The sequence below is a fragment of the Tachyglossus aculeatus genome, chromosome 17 (assembly GCF_015852505.1).
Source record: "Tachyglossus aculeatus isolate mTacAcu1 chromosome 17, mTacAcu1.pri, whole genome shotgun sequence".
Classification (NCBI taxonomy): Eukaryota; Metazoa; Chordata; class Mammalia; order Monotremata; family Tachyglossidae; genus Tachyglossus; species Tachyglossus aculeatus.
Genome location: NC_052082.1, coordinates 53,810,982 through 53,829,212, shown reverse-complemented (window position 1 = coordinate 53,829,212; position 18,231 = coordinate 53,810,982). Strand labels below are relative to the sequence as shown.

The 18,231-nt window shown below is 43.5% G+C and overlaps 1 protein-coding gene across 2 annotated transcripts in view; it reads right to left on the bottom strand.

Moving 5' to 3' along the window:
- Positions 1-4,848: 4,848 nt before the first annotated feature.
- The window catches only part of PAFAH1B1 (platelet activating factor acetylhydrolase 1b regulatory subunit 1), a 55,873-nt gene continuing 42,490 nt past the window's right edge, over positions 4,849-18,231 (bottom strand). For both annotated transcript variants that reach the window (XM_038759881.1, XM_038759880.1), the window contains exons 6-11: positions 15,471-15,639; positions 14,318-14,420; positions 13,181-13,409; positions 11,899-12,000; positions 10,360-10,516; positions 4,849-9,009 (exon numbers count right to left, since the gene is read on the bottom strand). In XM_038759881.1, the coding sequence (XP_038615809.1) occupies positions 8,936-9,009; positions 10,360-10,516; positions 11,899-12,000; positions 13,181-13,409; positions 14,318-14,420; positions 15,471-15,639 (834 nt within the window). In that variant the 3' untranslated portion in view covers positions 4,849-8,935. The remainder of the gene's footprint in view (positions 9,010-10,359; positions 10,517-11,898; positions 12,001-13,180; positions 13,410-14,317; positions 14,421-15,470; positions 15,640-18,231) is intronic.

Genomic DNA, 18,231 nt, shown 5'->3' with positions numbered 1-18,231 from the left:
TAAATAGAATAGATATGTACAAGTAAAATAAATAAATGGAGTAATAAATATGTAAAAACATATATACAGGTGCTGTGGGGAAGGGAAGGAGGTAAGATGGGGGATGGAGAGGGGGATGAGGGGGAGAGGAAGGAAGGGGCTCAGTCTGGGAAGGCCTCCTGAAGGAGGTGAGCTCTCAGTAGGGCCTTGAAGGGAGGAAGAGAGCTAGCTTGGCGGATGGGCAGAAGGAGGGCATTCCAGGCACAAAGTAAGCGCTTAATAAATGCCATCATTATTATTATTATTAAAGCAGGCTGGGAGGGAAGCATCCCATGTTTCCCTCCCACACACCCTCTTCCTCGTCCTCCCTCCCTGCTTACACTTCAGGGTGAGAACCAGAGCGCATTTTCCCACAGCCTGACAATAACCTGTCATTTGTTATAATTGCGGTGTTAAGCACTTACTAGGTGCCAGGCCCTGAACTAAGCGCTGGGGTAGATATAAGATAATGAGGTTGGACACAGTCCCTGTCCCACATACTGCTCACAGTCTTAATCCTCATTTTATAGCCGAGGTAACTGAGCCATAGAGAAGTGAAGTGACTTACCCAAGGTCACACAGTAGATTGTTGGGAATAGAACCCAGGTCCTTCTGACTCTCAAGCCCATTCTCTTTCCACTAGGCCACTGCTGCTTCCACAGAGTTAAGTGCTTGCTATGTGTCAAGCACTGTAGTAAGGAGTGGGGTAGATACAAGATAATCAGTTCCCACCTGGGGTTCTCAGTCTAAAGGAGGAGGGAAAACAGGTATTGAATCCCCACTTTTGCAGATGAGGGAATTGAGGCACAGATGAGTGAAGTGACTTGCCAAAGGCCACACAGCAACCAAGTGGCCGCGTGGCTCCGTGGAAAGAGCCCGGGCTTTGGAGTCAGAGGTCATGGGTTCAAATCCCAGCCCCTCCAACTGTCAGTTGTGTGACTTTGGGCAAGTCCCACGTCATCCCCCGGGCCCGGAATGCCCTCCCTCTGCCCATCCGCCAAGCTAGCTCTCTTCCTCCCTTCAAGGCCCTACTGAGAGCTCACCTCCTCCAGGAGGCCTTCCCAGACTGAGCCCCTTCCTCTCCCCCTCATCCCCCTCCATCCCCCCATCTTACCTCCTTCCCTTCCCCACAGCACCTGTATATATGTTTGTACATATTTATTACTCTATTTATTTATTTTACTTGTACATATCTATTCTATTTATTTTATTTTGTTCGTATGTTTGTTTTTGTTCTCTGTCTCCCCCTTTTAGACTGTGAGCCCACTATTGGGTAGGGACTGTCTCTATATGTTGCCAACTTGTACTTCCCAAGCGCTTAGTACAGTGCTCTGCACACAGTAAGCGCTCAATAAATACGATTGATGATGATGATGAAGTCACAACTTCTCTGGGCCTCAGTTACCTCATCTGTAAAATGGGGATTAAAATTGCGAGGCCCCATAGGACAACCTGATCACCTTGTAACCTCCCCAGCGCTTAGAACAGTGCTTTGCACATAGTAAGCGTTTAACAAATGCCAACATTATCATTATTATTTGCAAGATTAGAACCCAGGTCCTCTGATTCCCAGGCCCATGTCCTTTCCACTGGGCCACACGGGCCCCAGTTTGGGCAGCACAGGGTAAAGCTACAAGAATCGGGGGATACAGCAAGTGGGAGTGGTATCTAAGCTTTGGCTAAAACCTAGTTGTGGCAGATGATTCCCAGAGACCTCCAGCCCAGCATAGGGGAGGGAGGGAAGGGCATAACACCAGTTTGAACCCCCCAGAGCTCTTTAACTCAAGGAGTAAAGGCAAAGATAGATGCTCATTGGGGGCAGGTAATCTGTCTGCCAACTCAGTCAATAATAATAATAATGATGGCATTTATTAAGCGCTTACTAGGTGCAAAGCACAAAATGGGGATTAAGACTGTGAGCCCCCCCGTGGGACAACCTGATCACCTTGTAATCTCCCCAGTGCTTTGCACATAGTAAGCGCTTAATAAATGCCATCATCATCATCACAAAGGGCTCACAGTCTTAATCCCCATTTTACAGATGAGGTCTCTGAGACAGAGAGAAGTTAAGAGACTTGCCCAAAGTCACACAGATGACAATTGGTGGAGCAGAGATTTGAACCCATGACCTCTGGCTCCAAAGCCCATGCTCTTTCCATTGAGCCACTCAATCATTTATTGAGTGCTTACTGCATGCACAGCACTGTGCTAAGTACTTGGGAGGGTACAACAGACACATTCCCTGCCCATAAGAAGTTTACAGTCTAGATAACAACTTAGATAATACTTTCAGCCTGAATAAGCCTGTCACAGCTGGGCCCAGGCCTGGACCACCTCTCCAAGGCTCTGCCCCCACCAAGCGCAACTCTACGGTCCTGCAACTCACGTGGGCGGGAAAATGCATCAGACAGGAGACGGGTTCCGAGTGGAAGCAGGCGCGAGGCGACTTTGGCCTTGCAGTTCAGGTACTGCCCTTCTCCTTGAGGGTTCAAAGTTCAAGGCCGCTTGACACACACACCCATCATCATTCCCCATCAGACGTGCTTTCAATCCATATTAGGAACTGTGATCTTGTCCCTGAAAGCCACCCCGCTCCAACCTTATACACACACACACAGCCCCAACCATTCATTCATTCATTGAATCATATTTATTGAGCACTGTGTGCAGAGCACTGTACTAAGCGCTTGGGAAGTACAAGTTGGCAACATATAGAGACGGTCCCTACCCAACAGCGGGTTCACAGTCTAGAAGGGGGAGACAGACAACAAAACAAAACATATTAACAAAATAGAATATGTACAAGTAAAACAGAGAAATATGTACAAACATATATACATATATAGGTGCTGTGGGGAGGGGAAGGAGGTAAGGTGGGGGGGATGGGGAGGAGGAGGAGAGGAAGGAGGGGGCTCAGTGTGGGAAGGCCTCCTGGAGGAGGTGAGCTCTCAGTAGGGCTTTGAAGGGAGGAAGAGAACTAGCTGGGCGGATGTGCGGAGGGAGGGGATTCCAGGCCAGGGGGAGGACGTGGGCCGGGGGTCGATGGCGGGACAGGCGAGAACGAGGTACAGTGAGGAGGTTAGTGGCAGAAGAGCGGAGGGTGCAGGCTGGGCTGTAGAAGGAGAGAAGGGAGGTGAGGTAGGAGGGGGCGAGGTGATGGACAGCCTTGAAGCCGAAAGTGAGGAGTTTTTGCCTGATGCGTAGGTTGATTGGTAGCCACTGGAGATTTTTGAGGAGGGCAGTAACATGCCCAGAGCATTTCTGCACAGAGACGATCTGGGCAGCAGCGTGAAGTATAGATTGAAGTGGGGAGAGACAGGAGGATGGGAGATCAGAGAGGAGGCGGATGCAGTAATCCAGTCGGGATAGGATGAGAGATTGAACGAGCAGGGTAGTGGTTTGGATGGGGAGGAAAGGGCGGATCTTGGCGATGTTGCGGAGGTGAGACCAGCAGGTTTTGGTGACAGATTGGATGTGAGGAGTGAACGAGAGAGCAGAGTCGAGGATGACACCAAGTTTGCGGGCTTGTGAGACGGGAAGGATGGTAGTGCTGTCAACAGTGATGGGAAAGTCAGGGAGAGGGCAGGGTTTGGGAGGGAAGATAAGGAGTTCAGTCTTGGACATATTGAGTTTTAAATGGTGGGCAGACATCCAGATGGAGATGTCTTGAAGGCAGGAGGAGACACGAGTCTGAAGGGAGGGAAAGGGCAGAAAAGGGCAGCCAGGGCCCAAACTGCAGTCCTCCAGTGCCCTTCTGAGCACCTCACAGCAGGCCCAACTGTGGAGAGGGGTTTGCCTTGTGCCCTAGCCACAGTTCCTCAATTCCTCTCTGCACTAGCAGGGTCCCCACAAAAACTCCCACTCACTTGGGAAGGCTCTGGCTTGAGGCGCACCAGGATGACTCAGGATACATGATGCCCTTACCACCCCTTCCCCCAAGAACTAATGGCACCCAGTAAAAACACAGGTCACCTAGCTGCAGTAAGCCCATTTCTGACCTCTAGGCAAGTTCCAAAGCAGAGCCTTGGGGACCCAGGAGCAACAATACTGGAAATGCAAACTATGGCCAAGTGTTAGGGCCAGGCCCGTAGTCCACTAAGGGCAGTGAGACTCTGAGAGACCAGGTTGCTTATATATCGGTGACAATCTCCTTTCCCAACACACTGCTCCTTCCCACCCTTGTTTTCAGGCCACCCGTGGGCCCTTGAAACAGCCAGGACCAAGAGGTTTCATCCTTCACAGGGAGGAGAGCCACTACCCGTCCCTGTCTCAGCTGGCTTCCCTTGCCCCATCTATAACATTACCACTTTTGCGACAAAGGCCAGCATGATGGCTCTAAGGGGAAATACCCGGCCTCCTTCTTGGCCTGCCCCGGGGCTTGAACGGCTCCCAAAGCCTCCTTTCCGGCCAGTCCTTCGGAGAAGCTGGGGAGAGGAGGTCTGTTCCACAAGAAGCCAGTGTTTGTCCAAGAGGAAATGCACCCAGTGCTGGGGAAAACCAGGCCTTTTTTTTCTTTGAGGTTCCTAATTTCCGCTTACCTCAGCTTGGAGATAAATGTTCCAGCCAAAACAGGGAGGCCCCAGCCCCGGCTGCCTCTAAAAGTTAAAGCCGCCGCCATCAGTCTCAAGTCTTCCTCCTCTCCCTCCTCCCCCGGTGGTCTCCATCTCCATCGGGCGGTCAGGGGCCACCGGCCCACTGGCCTTCTGCTTCCTGAGCCAGACGCCAACTGGGATGGCTTCCCGGGATCGAGAGCCAAAGGGTGAGAATGGTTGAGGGTCAGGGGGGGGGAACCAATTTGCTTCTGCATGCAAGGAAACAAAACACCACAACTAGTTTTATATGCATTTAATAGTTTACCAATTGGTACAATAATTTTTTTAATATGCAGAAAACATGAATAAATTTTGTTTTACACAGTCTGAGAGCAACAAATCTTACTGTAAAACACAGAGCAATATTATATACATTCCTTTAGTTTTTATTGTGTCGATATCTTCAGTTAACTCCTACAGTCTGGGGAACTGTTTTCTCCGATTACAACCTCTCCATCGTTCTTATGAAATCAACGCTCGTCTCCGATGTCAGTGTTAGGATCTACTTCTACCTTGAAGGTTGTTGGGTTTTTTTTTTTCTTTTTCTAACATCTTCAGAATGAACTCAGGGGTGCCTGAAGGATCGATCGCAGGACAAGAAAGCAGCTACTTACATGATACAGGTGAAAGATAAAAAGGCCAGTTCAATCCAGTCGTGACTTGTAAATCCATCTCGTCATCTTCTCCCCACCCCAACCCCCTCCCAACCCCTGCCCCCAAAAAGGTTTTCTCGCCCGAACCCTTTTGTACATGTTGCTTCTCGACCCAGAGAGCCTTCTTTGAATTTAACACACTGGACTTATGTACAGCTGGACAGAAAATATGTAACCATTTTAAGTGCCTTTTTCCTTCATTCGGAATTCAGATTTTTTTTTGTCTTTAAAATGTTTAAGGATTATCAAGCCACCACTGTCAACAAAACCCATCTCTCTTCCTTTTAAATAGCTTTTGTTCAGAAAAAGCTATTTAAGAGTGATATTACCAGGCAGTTCACAGAAAAACAGAAAAGAGGCAAACAGGAGAAGCAGGGGTACTCGACTGGGCTCCGTGAGTCTATCACCAAAGCTTTCAAAATACTACAGTGCTCCACAGCCCTTGGACAAATTGCTAGCAACTAGTTCATTTTAGATTAGTGCCCTGGGCACACCACTGGTCACACCATAACACATACACAACAGCAGGACGATTTTTGTCTCCTAAAGTGCAAGATGCTAGAAAACAGCAACCATTTTCAGATCATGTCTAAAGCACAACACTATTTCCATTTCCTCTTTTTGCACTTTTCAAGAATGTGTCTAGGCCTTGTCGGGCACATCACATCAGGGGTGGGGGACACTGGAATGTCTGTTCTCATCATAGCAACTCAAAAGAAAGTCAATAGTCGCCTATATGGGAATGCGGTGCTTATAAGGTTTCTACTTCTGAGGTTGATGGCCAATTTGGGCAAGCAAAGTGACAGAGCGGCAGTGAACCTCTCAGACTTCAATTAAGGCCCTCTACTTACAATCCAAGCCAGTAACCTCATCACTGAACTGATCCCAGGCAAGGCACAGGATGACGGCCGACAGGAAAAAACATCAAAAACACAGCGCGCAAAGCAGATCAAGCGACACAGTCTACTATCAAGAACAACATTGCAGAAAACGAATGTGAAAAGGACTCCTGGGTCGTGGTTCTAGGCCTTGTGTTTTTTTGTTTGCTTTTCTGTTTTGTTTTTTTTCCCCTTTAGCATTGCCAATAAAACAGGGCTAATTACATTTCGATCCTCGACGGGACCTTCCCTGAGATTCATTGTTCACTGCTTTTGCGAGGAGGATATCTGTACGCTGCATTGTCACAAAATGCTTAAATAATCTGCAGGGTGCTTCACTTCCCCAAGCAAATACCACATTGCTTTCAGAACTATTTTTCTCCCCCTCCTCTTTGTCCATAAAAGTCACTACAGGCTGTAGGAAAGCAAATCGGCGGGCAGCTCCTTTATTTCCTCATAATCCGTACCATGTTTTCTTGAACATTTGCGCCTATGAATTATGTACACATGTTGTGGCTTACCCTTAAATAATTCATGCTGCTACATCCTATGAGGAATTAAAATGCAGGATTAAGTTTACATCTGTGGATGTAAACACAAATGTTTCAAACGCACCATTTCTGTGTATTTGGAATTCTCAAAGTAGGACAAGATTAGCAGCAAATTAAAACAAAGATTGTTTCTGTATTTTCTGTCGAAAGTTTAGGACGGAACCACTAGAGAAGAAAAAAAAAAGACTATCTTTTATAAGGTTAATGTGAGGAAACACTGTCTTGAAAAGTCATTCTCCCCTCTATTTAAGAAACTAAGCTTGAGTTTTAATCTTTGTCCTCAAAATAAAATACACATCAGCTCTCCACATTCCCTTTCCAGAGACATCTCTCTCAAAGGGAAAGGGGAGGAAAAAAGGAAAGAAAAAAGAAAAAAATTGGGACATAACTGCTTCTAGTGAATATATGGAGAGAGAGAGAGAGTGTGAGTGTGAGTGTGTGTGTGTGCGCATGCGCCTCTGTACACACGCATCTACCTACAGGAAAATAACTCACCCTTTGTCATTTCGGTATCCTTCAACCCCACTTTTTCCATCAAATGTTTCCTTAAAAGGGAGAGTCCTACAAGCCATGTATTACACAAATTAGTAAAAGGCAGGTCAGAAGAAATTTCCCCCTGTTAAAATGTCAGACTGCAACTCGACTCCCCCATAGATTTTTTTTCAATGGATTTCTTAAAAAAGACCTCCTTGGTCCATAACACAGTGGAGTTCTTGATGATCTATAACGCAATTAGTTCTTCCCCACTCCCCAAATTTGCTGATTAAAAGTCTCTTCAACACACCTGAAGATGTATGCACTATGTCTGGGCTCTGTAAGTTAAAATGTTTTACTTTACTGAGGTGGCCGCATTAGCAGGGACCCCACCCTCTCTGATGGTGATTTTACCTGGTTTAAAAAAAAAAAATTAAAAAAGTTCCCACCCAGCCAGACTTTTCAAAGCTCCTGGCTAAAAAAAACCCTGTCTTCTGAGGCCTGGTAGTCCACGATAAGCTTTAGTCTTGGGTTTAGTCTTTAGTAGTAGTAATTCTTCTAAGAATCATGTGCCCTTTCCTGTGTCCAGGAAGGGATTTGGAACTCACCCAGATGATAAAATTGAGTTAACTTCTGACACAGCCTCCATCAGGCCTCGCTGTTGTAGTTCAACCTAAAAACTACGTTAACCACGGTTTAGTACAGGCTCTAGACAGGCAACAAGAGGGAGAAATACCTGAACCACCTATTCACCTCTTCTCTCCCTCCTCCTTTCCCCGACTCACCCGGCAAAAAAAATAAAATAAAATAAAAACTTTTCGGATACTTTTCTCATTATGTAATGTGCATTACACATCCCTAAGAAACATCGAAAGCAAATAGTGAACTGTACCATGACACATATTCAATGGGGAGATTAAGTTCTACTCGGAAATCACATCACTAATACGTTCTAATAGGATGTATACTACAATCGAAGTATGTCTAGGGTAGAAAATAGAAGCTTAAAAGTGTTACAGTGTTGTTTCTTTAACCTTTTACAAAGATTCGAGAACCGAATAAAAGAAATGGTTTATCATATCAGCTGCTGAGATTTTTCTTCTTGAGGTTTACAGTCATTTTCTTACATAAATATACCACTCGCCGTTGCTTGATAGGCTGCCAAAACAAATGAATCCTATTGATTTGGCAAATGCATCATGACAAAAAAAAAATTTCCATGGTTTAATTCCCATTAATTACACAGAAGGTTCAGGAGATTCTGAATTGCAGCCTTATCTAGTATCCTTAGAGAAGATTTATTAAGCACACTTAAGTGATGTTACATAGATACACATTTCTGAAAGAGCCCTACAAACAAACCATATTTTTTTTTCCCAAATGAAGTCACCAATCCAGGCACCAACTGACAGCAGAAAGAAAAACAGGAATTAACAATCCAACATAGAACGACACCATTAACTATTCAGTTTAGTGCCCTAGTCCAATTCCTCCAACGTCTGCCTTCTTAGGCCTGGTGTGACCATTGCCAGCCCAGGTTTTTAACCCTAAGGTACTTCTAGACAACGTATGTAAATTTACAGTATACAATTTGGATTCACCATGCATGAATACTTTGTGTGTAACATTTAATAAGCTCAATCTACATCCAGAATAATTTACATGAAAGGACAATATTTATTTAAACAGAGCTCGATGGGGTAACCATGGTATCTGAGTGCATCCAGAGGAAGAGGGGGTAGGGGTAGGGGAGGGGGCAAATGTGACAATCAACGACACTCCCACACTTTGACTGTTTGATCGACGCTTCCAGTAACCACATATGGTGCCGTCTTGTGGAAATCTGCATGAGAGAAAAAGAAGATCTCGTTTTTAAACTTAATTTGGGCCCAAGGCCCCATTTATGAGCCATGAAACAATACCGGTCAACTACCGGAAGGGAGCAGTCAGAATATAAGTGGCAAGAAATCAACTGTCAAAGGAGCAAGAGGGGAAGAACAGGCTTCTCGCTAGTGGTCTTTTCCATACTCAGTAGTCACACATGCACACGGGCCTGCCCACAGTGAGCACTGACTCTAATTCCAGGGCTCAAATACCAAAGTAGAACTTCCCACTGCAATAAAAAGATATCGACTATTCTAAGTGTTAAAAACTTCCCTTTGGGAGTAATATGGCCACTATTAAAGACCAGTACCCGGCATGGGCCTGTTGCGATTTCCCTTTCAAACTGAGAAGCAGCGAGGCCTAGTGGATAGAGTAGCCTAGTGGCCAGATTACGGGCCTGGGAGACAGAGAGACCTGGGTTCTAATCCCGGCTCCACCATTTGTATGCTGAGTGACCTTGGGTAAGTCACTTCACTTCTCTCTGTCAGTTACCTCATCTGTAAAATGGGGATTGAGACTGTGAGCCCCATGTGGAACAGTGATGGTGTCCAACCTAATTACCTTTTAATTACCCCAAGCGCTTAGTAAAGTGCCTGGAACATAGTAAGTGCTTAACAAGTAGCACAATCATCATTTTTACTATTACTAGAGGGAGAGGCTGCTGCTGCTTTTTCTGAAAGGATGCGCGCACACACACACACACACTGCCCCCAACAAGAGAATCTTACTGGCAGCCCCTAAGGGGAATGGGCTATTCTGCCAAAGAAGAATACTGGCTCAGTCCACTTAAACCTAAAGCCATTACAGAAACCACCAAATTCACCAGCCTCTCAAGATGGGCCCTAGTGAAGCCACACCAGGGTCAGTCAACCCTTTCATTCATTCATTCATTAAATCGTATTTATTGAGCGCTTACTGTGTACAGAGCACTGTACTAAGCGCTTGGGAAGTACAAGTTGGAAACATTTCTGGGGTTTGGAAATCTTAATTCATTCCAGTGGCTGAAAATTGGAAAATGTGATCACCTTTCCATGAGGTCAATTGCCCGACCAAAGGACGTTGGAACTCAACAACTTAGGGCTTCAGCGATTCCAGCACGAGAATGTTTAGGTGAGGAAGGGGGAGATAGTCATGACGGAAGAAAACAGAAAAAAAAAAAATCTATCCATTTTCTGCTTCCCTTCAGGTTTCAAGCCTTGAAAATTTAGGACACCGGCCTGGAAAATTGCAAAGGGTTTATACAACTGGAAACCTGCTGGGTATCCAGGAGTGTCCCACGGGGCAGAGGAAGGTTGTAGCTTGTACATACCCAAAGAGGTAACAAAGTGTTCATGCGCATTCAGGGTCTTCATGCATCGCTTGTTCTTGTAGTCCCACACACGCAGGGTCTTGTCATCAGCACAACTCAAAATAAACTTGCCCCCAGAATGAAACAGAACTCCGCGTACCCAATTATCATGACCCACCTTGAAGACAAAGAGGTACAGTACATTTAGTGGGAAACATTTCAACTCTTACAACATAGGAAACAAAAATCCTAATTCAGCAGGAGAATTGAGGGTTCCAGCTCTATGCTGCTTACCGTACCATCAAGGCCCCTCAAATCCCTGATTTCCTGGCAAAGAAGCCTGCAACCTAGTTTCTCAGCCATTGGTGGAAGCCACAAACCTAGGTCAGAGGTCCTAAAGACTTCGGTAAGTGCCCTCTCCCCATCAAGGAGAAGAGAACCTGCCGGTTGTGGCAGAAGCTGCTTTCTCAACACCCCAAACGTAACTGTGAGAGCTCAGACTGAAGCTGGCCCTGCTTGGGCAGCGAGGAGCGGGAGGACTAACTCTCTCCTAGCTACAATGCTATTGCAGAATTGCTGCTTTCACAGCTGGCTTAGCCCATTATTTCTTTCCCTGTGTGCCTTCTCCTCACTCCTACTTTTAGATTGAGCCCCCATGTCTGAATCAATTCTTGTACTTTCTGTTAGCACCTAGTACAGGACCTTGCACACTGTAAGTACCTAAGAAGTGTTATTACTCCTCCCCTTCCTCAGTGGAGTTGTACATTTTTTTGAGCAAGTGAGAAACCACTCAGCTTCTGCACCTCCACCAGAACTCCTGTTCTGCTTCCCACCAACCATCGTGTTTCCCCCTTAAATGTTCCTGCCAGGATTTCCCAGTGGGAGTTTTAGAGCCAGTCCAGCCCGATGGACATGATAACTGCCCTTATCTGTATAACTGCACTACTACAGAACTGAGATATCTAGCATTTTGTTAACTTCTCCAGAAGCAGTTTTCTATCCCACAGACTGTAAAAGCATTAGGGTCCAAATTCCTAATGCCTAATTGTTCCTTGGAAAGGTTTCCAGAATTCTGAAGGTGCGAAGGTGACAGTGTACCAGCAACTTTTCTCAAGCACCTACTTGGTGCGGCACACTGTACTAGATGCTTGGAAAATACTGAGTAATGAAATAAAATGTTCCTTGTCCACAGGAGCTTATATTCTAATAGGGGGAGACAAATAAAAATATTTGCTACACTGTCGAGCTACATTAAGCAGGTTTATTTTTTCTCCTCAAAGAGGAATTAACAAGACTATGAAATAGAGTGAATGGGAAATCCCAAGCTATTGAAATGGATTCAGAAACTTAAGCACTTCATTCTCTTTAGGCTGGGGTGGAAAATTCCCTATCTACATGGAATTCTGCACTGGTGAAGCCAGGAAAGTTGACATGGAAAAGGTTGTTGGCCCCTATCAGTAATACTGCTGTTATTTTAATTCCTGAGCTTTTTAGAGCACTGATTCAGTAATATAGGCAACCAACAAAAAGGTTTAAAGATTAATTGATACAAAAACTTACGAGTGTCATAAGGCACATGCCAGTGCTGACATCCCACATCTTAATGGTCTTGTCCCTGGATCCAGACAGCAGGAAAGGCCCGGGCTTGCCACTTTTTTTAGTCTATGGAGACAGTATTAAAAAAACATAGACTTTTCTGGGTGAGAAATTTACTCAGAGACTTCTCAGACCACTAGCTTTTTTTAAAAAAAACAGTGAATAGATCTCTTATTCAGTAAAAATGTAACTGTCCAAATGTCAACAGATATAACATAGAGCTGAAGGAGAAAAGTTTATTAGTAAATAAGAATTAATTCTGTAATTATTAATAGTTACCAAGCTGCAATACAGAGAAGGGCATCAATTCACATCCAATTTTTTTGGTGGAAACAAAAGTAGCAGACTATGCAAGATTAATGATGATTTCCAGTTTGGCACCGTCCAGCTTTTTAACAGGCTTCTCGCTTGCAGAAGTCAGGCTGTAAGTTCATTACTGAAGAAGTGTTTTTGTGCAGTGATGGATTTCAGCAAGTCACATATTAGTAATTTGATGATTGGAAATGAAGCAAATTAATAATATTTCCTGAACACTAAACTAAGCACTTGGGAGAGTACAGCAGGGAACAACCAGAAGTCAGTAAACATAATTTCTTATGGAAAGTTAGCTAGCTAGGACATAGAACTAAAGAACACCAAGCTTTTGGATTTTGAAGCAATCTTTCCTTGATCTGTTACAATCTGGGAAGGAGAAAAGGGATCAGTAGCCCAAAGAACCTAGAACAAATGTAGAATAATTTTTTCAGAATGCAACGTGGCCACAATTTACATATGCTAAACTAGACGTTTCCCATTTTAGTTTAAATGAAGAACTGCCACTGAGCCAAAATTATAACCAGTGTGAATTCCTTGCTGCTGAACCACGGTGTAAGAGCTTCCGTTTCTGAACTCTGGCACCAAGTGATGTCCACTTAAAAACACACCCTGAAAATCCTCATCCTGGAGAGCAATTAAGTCTCCCTTTGACACCCAAATAAGTAACAGGGCATCTGGAACTTTAAAATACGCATGTTCTTGCAGCTTTGGGAAATCCTCGGACCAACTAGCAGAATGCTTGGTTGGAGGAATGCTCACTGGTTTTTAAAAACAGATCAGAGTGAAAAACTGGAGGTAGGGGCAAGAGGTATAGCTTTTGGAGATACAAACTTTAAAACACACGAAGAAATAGCCCCAAAAGCACATATTAGGATAGATTTAGAGCATCGAGAGCAATACCAATGGGCGACAAAGTAAACTAAGCCAGTACCTCAGATCCTGTAGCTTCAGAGATAGAAGAATATGAGCTCTCCGGAGCCCAGGAAATGCATTCTACCACATGCTCATGTTCTCGGAGCTCAGCTTTGCATTCCTTTGTTGCCACAACCCACACACGCACCGTCTGGTCGTTAGAACAACTGGCAATCAGGGTGCCATCCTGATTTGGCCGCACCATGCGAACCCATTCTCTGTGTCCTGTGAAAGTCTTCACGCAGTAGCTACCGATACAAAGAAGTTCATGTTATAAATGACCCAGTCCAGGGCTCTTCCGAAAGACATTAAAATAGCCAAGCATTCGGGAGCATTCTCTCAGAGGCCGGGAGGGACCAAGTCAGAAAGTCAGATGAGAGCAGTGAGGGAATCAATGCCAGCCAACCCAAACGGGAAGGGTGTCTCAGATGTCAAGATGGATGCTATCGAAAGAGCTAGAATAAGCACAAGAGGTTTAACAAATATTATGTTAGCCAGCGGAGGGGGGAAGGGAGGGGAGGAGAAGAGCACTAACCACTGACTGAGTAAAATTTGTGGACCCAAGTTTGATTTTAACAATCGGTAGCTCGAACACCACCCCAAGGGGGAATGGCAGACCTGTGTTAGTATTTGTCATTTATCTCAAATGAATACCAGAGAAGAGAATTCAATCAACAGGTAGCGGAATCTCTTAGACCAGACCAAACTTTCAACAGGGAAATTTAAATTCCCCATTATGGCTAGCAAGGCTTCTTGTCTCTCTCCTCAGGTCCCAGCTAAGGGACTGATTTCAAGAAGTTACCTTTCAGTCTTGAGATATGAGAAATAATTGGCTTTCCCTCTCAACTATATGCCGGCTTCAGTTGAGTGCTTTTGTTTTTGCAAAGTCCTTGCATATCGGTTAGTTCATTTCCGTCCTCATAATCAATCATATTTATGGAGGGCTTACTGTGTGCAGAACATTGTACTAATTGCTTGGAAGAGTACCATGCAAAAGAACTGGAATATATGTTCCCTGCCGACAAGGAGCTTACAGTCTAGAGGTACATTCCTGTGAGATGGGGAAGGATCTTTAAAATGTATGACACACTTCTAAAAAGATTAAAACTTTTCATTTGCCTAACTGGTGGTGTTTAACAAAATCCAATCCACTTACCCGGTTTGCACTTCCCACATTTTTATAGTTTTATCCCTCGAGGCAGAAACTATATGATCTCCATTGGGCATGATGGCTACTGAAGAAACGTTGTGATCATGGCCTGAAACACAGGAGGGAAACTTTACCAGAAATAGTTTAATCTCATACTCCTAATAAAACAGGTTATCACAATACCTAAATATGCACTTTAAATCAATATTTTGTAGGCCAACCCTAGTTGTGCAAAAAAAATTATAATAATAATCTGAGACCACATGGTTGATAGTTGAAGATTTAAATCCTCCTAAAGTGGATTAGAAATGTGGATTTTAATGAAGATTTCAAATTGCTAAACTCCCTGGGGTTTTAACTGGAGAGAAATTGCATTAAGGTTCCAAATTGGTTGGTGTATTTATAGTAATAATAATTATAGTTATTATTAATAACTGTGGTATTTGTAAGCATTTACTATGAACCAAGCACTGTACTAAGTGTTGAGTAGATCCAGGATAATCAGATCCCATGTGGGGCTGACATTGTAAGTATAAGGGAAACTAGGCATTGAATCCCCATTTTACTGATGAGGAATCTGAGGCCCAGGGAAGTTAAGTGACTTGCCCAAGGTCACACAGTAGGCAAGTGACAGAGATGGGATTAGAACCCAGGTCTTCTGACTCCTAAGCCCATGCTCTTGCCACTAAGCCATGCTGCTGCCCTATTCATTCAATTGTATGTATTGAGTGCTTACTGTGTGCAAAGCACTGTTCTAAGCGCTTGGGAGATTTTTCTCTGGGTCTCAATATCCCAAAATGCCTGGAACCCTTCAACAATCCCTCCTCTGTAAATTTAAAAAAAAATTCAAAGACAGAAGAAAAACTTCCTTGAAACAATATGCCCTAAAAAAAAAATAAAAGCATAATTTTCATCCAATGATTATCATGTAGTCGAGTAGCAGAGGACATGGTGCAATTTAATTTGCCAGGAAGCAGTAAGGTTCATGCTTAGGATCTAAACATTGAAAGGAATGAAGGAAAACCTGTGTGCACCATGAGAAATACTCTTTTGCTGTTTCCCTTCTCTCCACCAGCAGTTTTTTGGATGAAAATGTTCAAGTGATTTTTTACTTCCATTTTTACAGATCACGGATGAATCCTCCGCCTTTTCACCTTACCATGCATGGTTCTGATGCACTCAAAACCCTGGAAATCCCATAGCTTAATTGTCATATCAGCAGAACAGGAGGCCAATAGCTTGCCACTGTGGTCAAAGGAAATATCCTGTACAGAGTCTGTGTGCCCCTTAAGGGTTCGTTCAAAGTCTCCGGTCTCATAATCCCACACCTGACAAGTGAACAGAAAACTGGTTAGCACCAGCCTCTCACTCCTCCCAGTCTTCAGTCTTACATTTACACCCAGCATGGCCAGTCTGGCACCTTGCTGAATAATTAATTGAGCAAACGACAAAGGAGGACCGTCCTGGAAAATCGGATGTCTGGCTGGGGAAAACAATAAATGTGAGAAATCTTCCAGAGTCTTATGTTTTTTAATGAGTTGCATTTTTCCCGGTAAGAGCAAGCAAACTGAGCAGGTGATTTCTAAACAAGCTGGCATACAGTTCAAATAACAGGGCAATCAATAATTAAGAGAACAGAAATATTTACAATTTTCAAACCAAAGAAAGCCCTTAATATCTTAGCCTTGACTCCAAAATCAGCTTTTCTTTTTTCCTTTTTTTTTTTGCCGGGGGGGGGGGGGGGGGGGAAGGATGAGAAAGTAAAGACATCAATAGGGGCAGAGCCCTTGAAAATACAAACAGCCCCATTCCAGTTGCCTAAATCAAGCTTAACTTTCAACCAAGGCCCAGAATATAATTTACCCATATGTTTTCCCTAAAAGAATTGGAATTTCAATGAACATTACTTTCTCAATGATCCAGTTCCCATTTGCACTGAGCTACAGTTAAACCAGTGGGAGATTTGACATTATTTTCTTGAAAAATGCACCTTTCAACTGAACAGAATTCTTCTGTCAAAAATCAAAAACAGATCTTCGAATTTTTTTTTGAATGTGATAAATATCCAAACCTTCCCAAATCTGTCAATTAGTGTTTTAATGACAACTCAATTTTCACTTCTTCAAACTGGACGCAAGTTCTATCATCACCTAATAATCAAAGGTCCCTTCAACTTCTGAGGTGGAAAACAAAAGGAACTGGGTAATTCAGAGTCTTATAATGAAGGGAACGATTCATTAGCTGAAAATCTAAGTCTATGGGATTCAAGCCTAAAGACTTGTCTTGAAGGGAGAATCACCATGGTAAGATCTTAGTAGGCTTCTTCTGAACAGAGAGAGAATCCATTAACACACACCTAAAAATACATGAGCTCTGATTTTTTTTCAGATTAAAATTAAACATAATGCCCAATGATTCTACAAAGTTTTAAGATCTTAACAATACAATGTACAAGATTACAATGTATCAAAAACATTTGTCTTCATTTTCACGATTAAATAACCCGTTTCAACATTTCAAATTGCATTTTCTACTATTTGGATTTAACAACTGGTAGCCCCATTGCACCTATTTGTGACTGTTATAAAGAATAAGGGACATAGTCTTTCCAAAATATTCATTTAGAGCAATTAAGTATTTCTTCCTAAAATTTTCTGAAAGTAGTTCAATGACAGCCATTTTTCAGAGATAACAGTTTAATTATAAACAAATCTAGGGAACACTCCTCAGACAGTACACAAATTAAGTTCATGCTTCCTCATCTATAAATATAGCAGCTACATATTTCTTTACAACCAGGACACTGTTGCCAGACCGAAGTGTTTCACAGCTTAAAGTGGGTCAAGTCTTTCTAGAAGCAATATTTTAAATAAAGCATTTTCATTCAATAGTATTTAAATGCAACGCTCTTGTTTCAATTTGAACTGCCTTTTCTCCGATGTATTATATGCAAGCCAAAGCAATTAAATCACGAGTGCCACATCTAAATGACATGTAGAGTTCACAGGCTGACCCATTTCATCCTCACTTAGTTCAACTCCCTTTTCAAAGTCAAATATAAAGAAAAATAAAGATGACAGGCCACAAATAGCCTATAGAAGGGACAACAAACAGATGAACCCACCCACAGAGCAGACTGCACTTTAAGAAGCTGAGAAGACCAACAATGACCTAAATAGACCCAATAGTAGAGCTACTTTGACAAATTATAATAACAATAATTACAGTTATTTGTTAAGCACTTACTGACGATAAGTGGGATATCAAACCCACTCCCACTTTTCCCAGGGAGACCCTAGGAAAAACCTAAAATAATGAGGTTGGACACAATCTCTGTGCTGCAGGAGCCCACAGTCAAGGAAGGAAGACAGGTATATTGAATCTCGATTTCACAGATGAGGAAACTGAAGCACAGAGAAGTGACCTGCCCAAGGTCACAGAGCAGGCAGAGGCAGGATTAGAATGCAGGTCACCTGGCTCCAAGGCTCGTGGGGCTCATGACCTTTCCAACTAGGCAACACTGTGGAAGTGGTGTGGTTCAAGGTTAAAAAAAAAAGAGCATATGTCATCTTCAACATACCTCCATGGAGAAACAAACGAGACTAGGAGAAAAGGGATAACCTTGTCTCCTCAAACTGGTACGCTGCTTGAGGGCAGGGATCCTACTACCAATTTTATTGCAGTCTCTCACACACGTAATACAGTGCTCTACACACAATATATACTGGATAAATATTACTGATTGATCGACATCACCATATCGAGGATTTTGCTCTCTAATTTGGTTGCCAAACTAAAATACTGAGGGATTAATGCTACTTATCCCAGCCCCTCAGCACTTGTCCATATATCCTTGTACCCTACTATTTCCCCTATCTGTAATTTACTCTAATGTCTCCCCGGTAGACTGCAAATTCCTT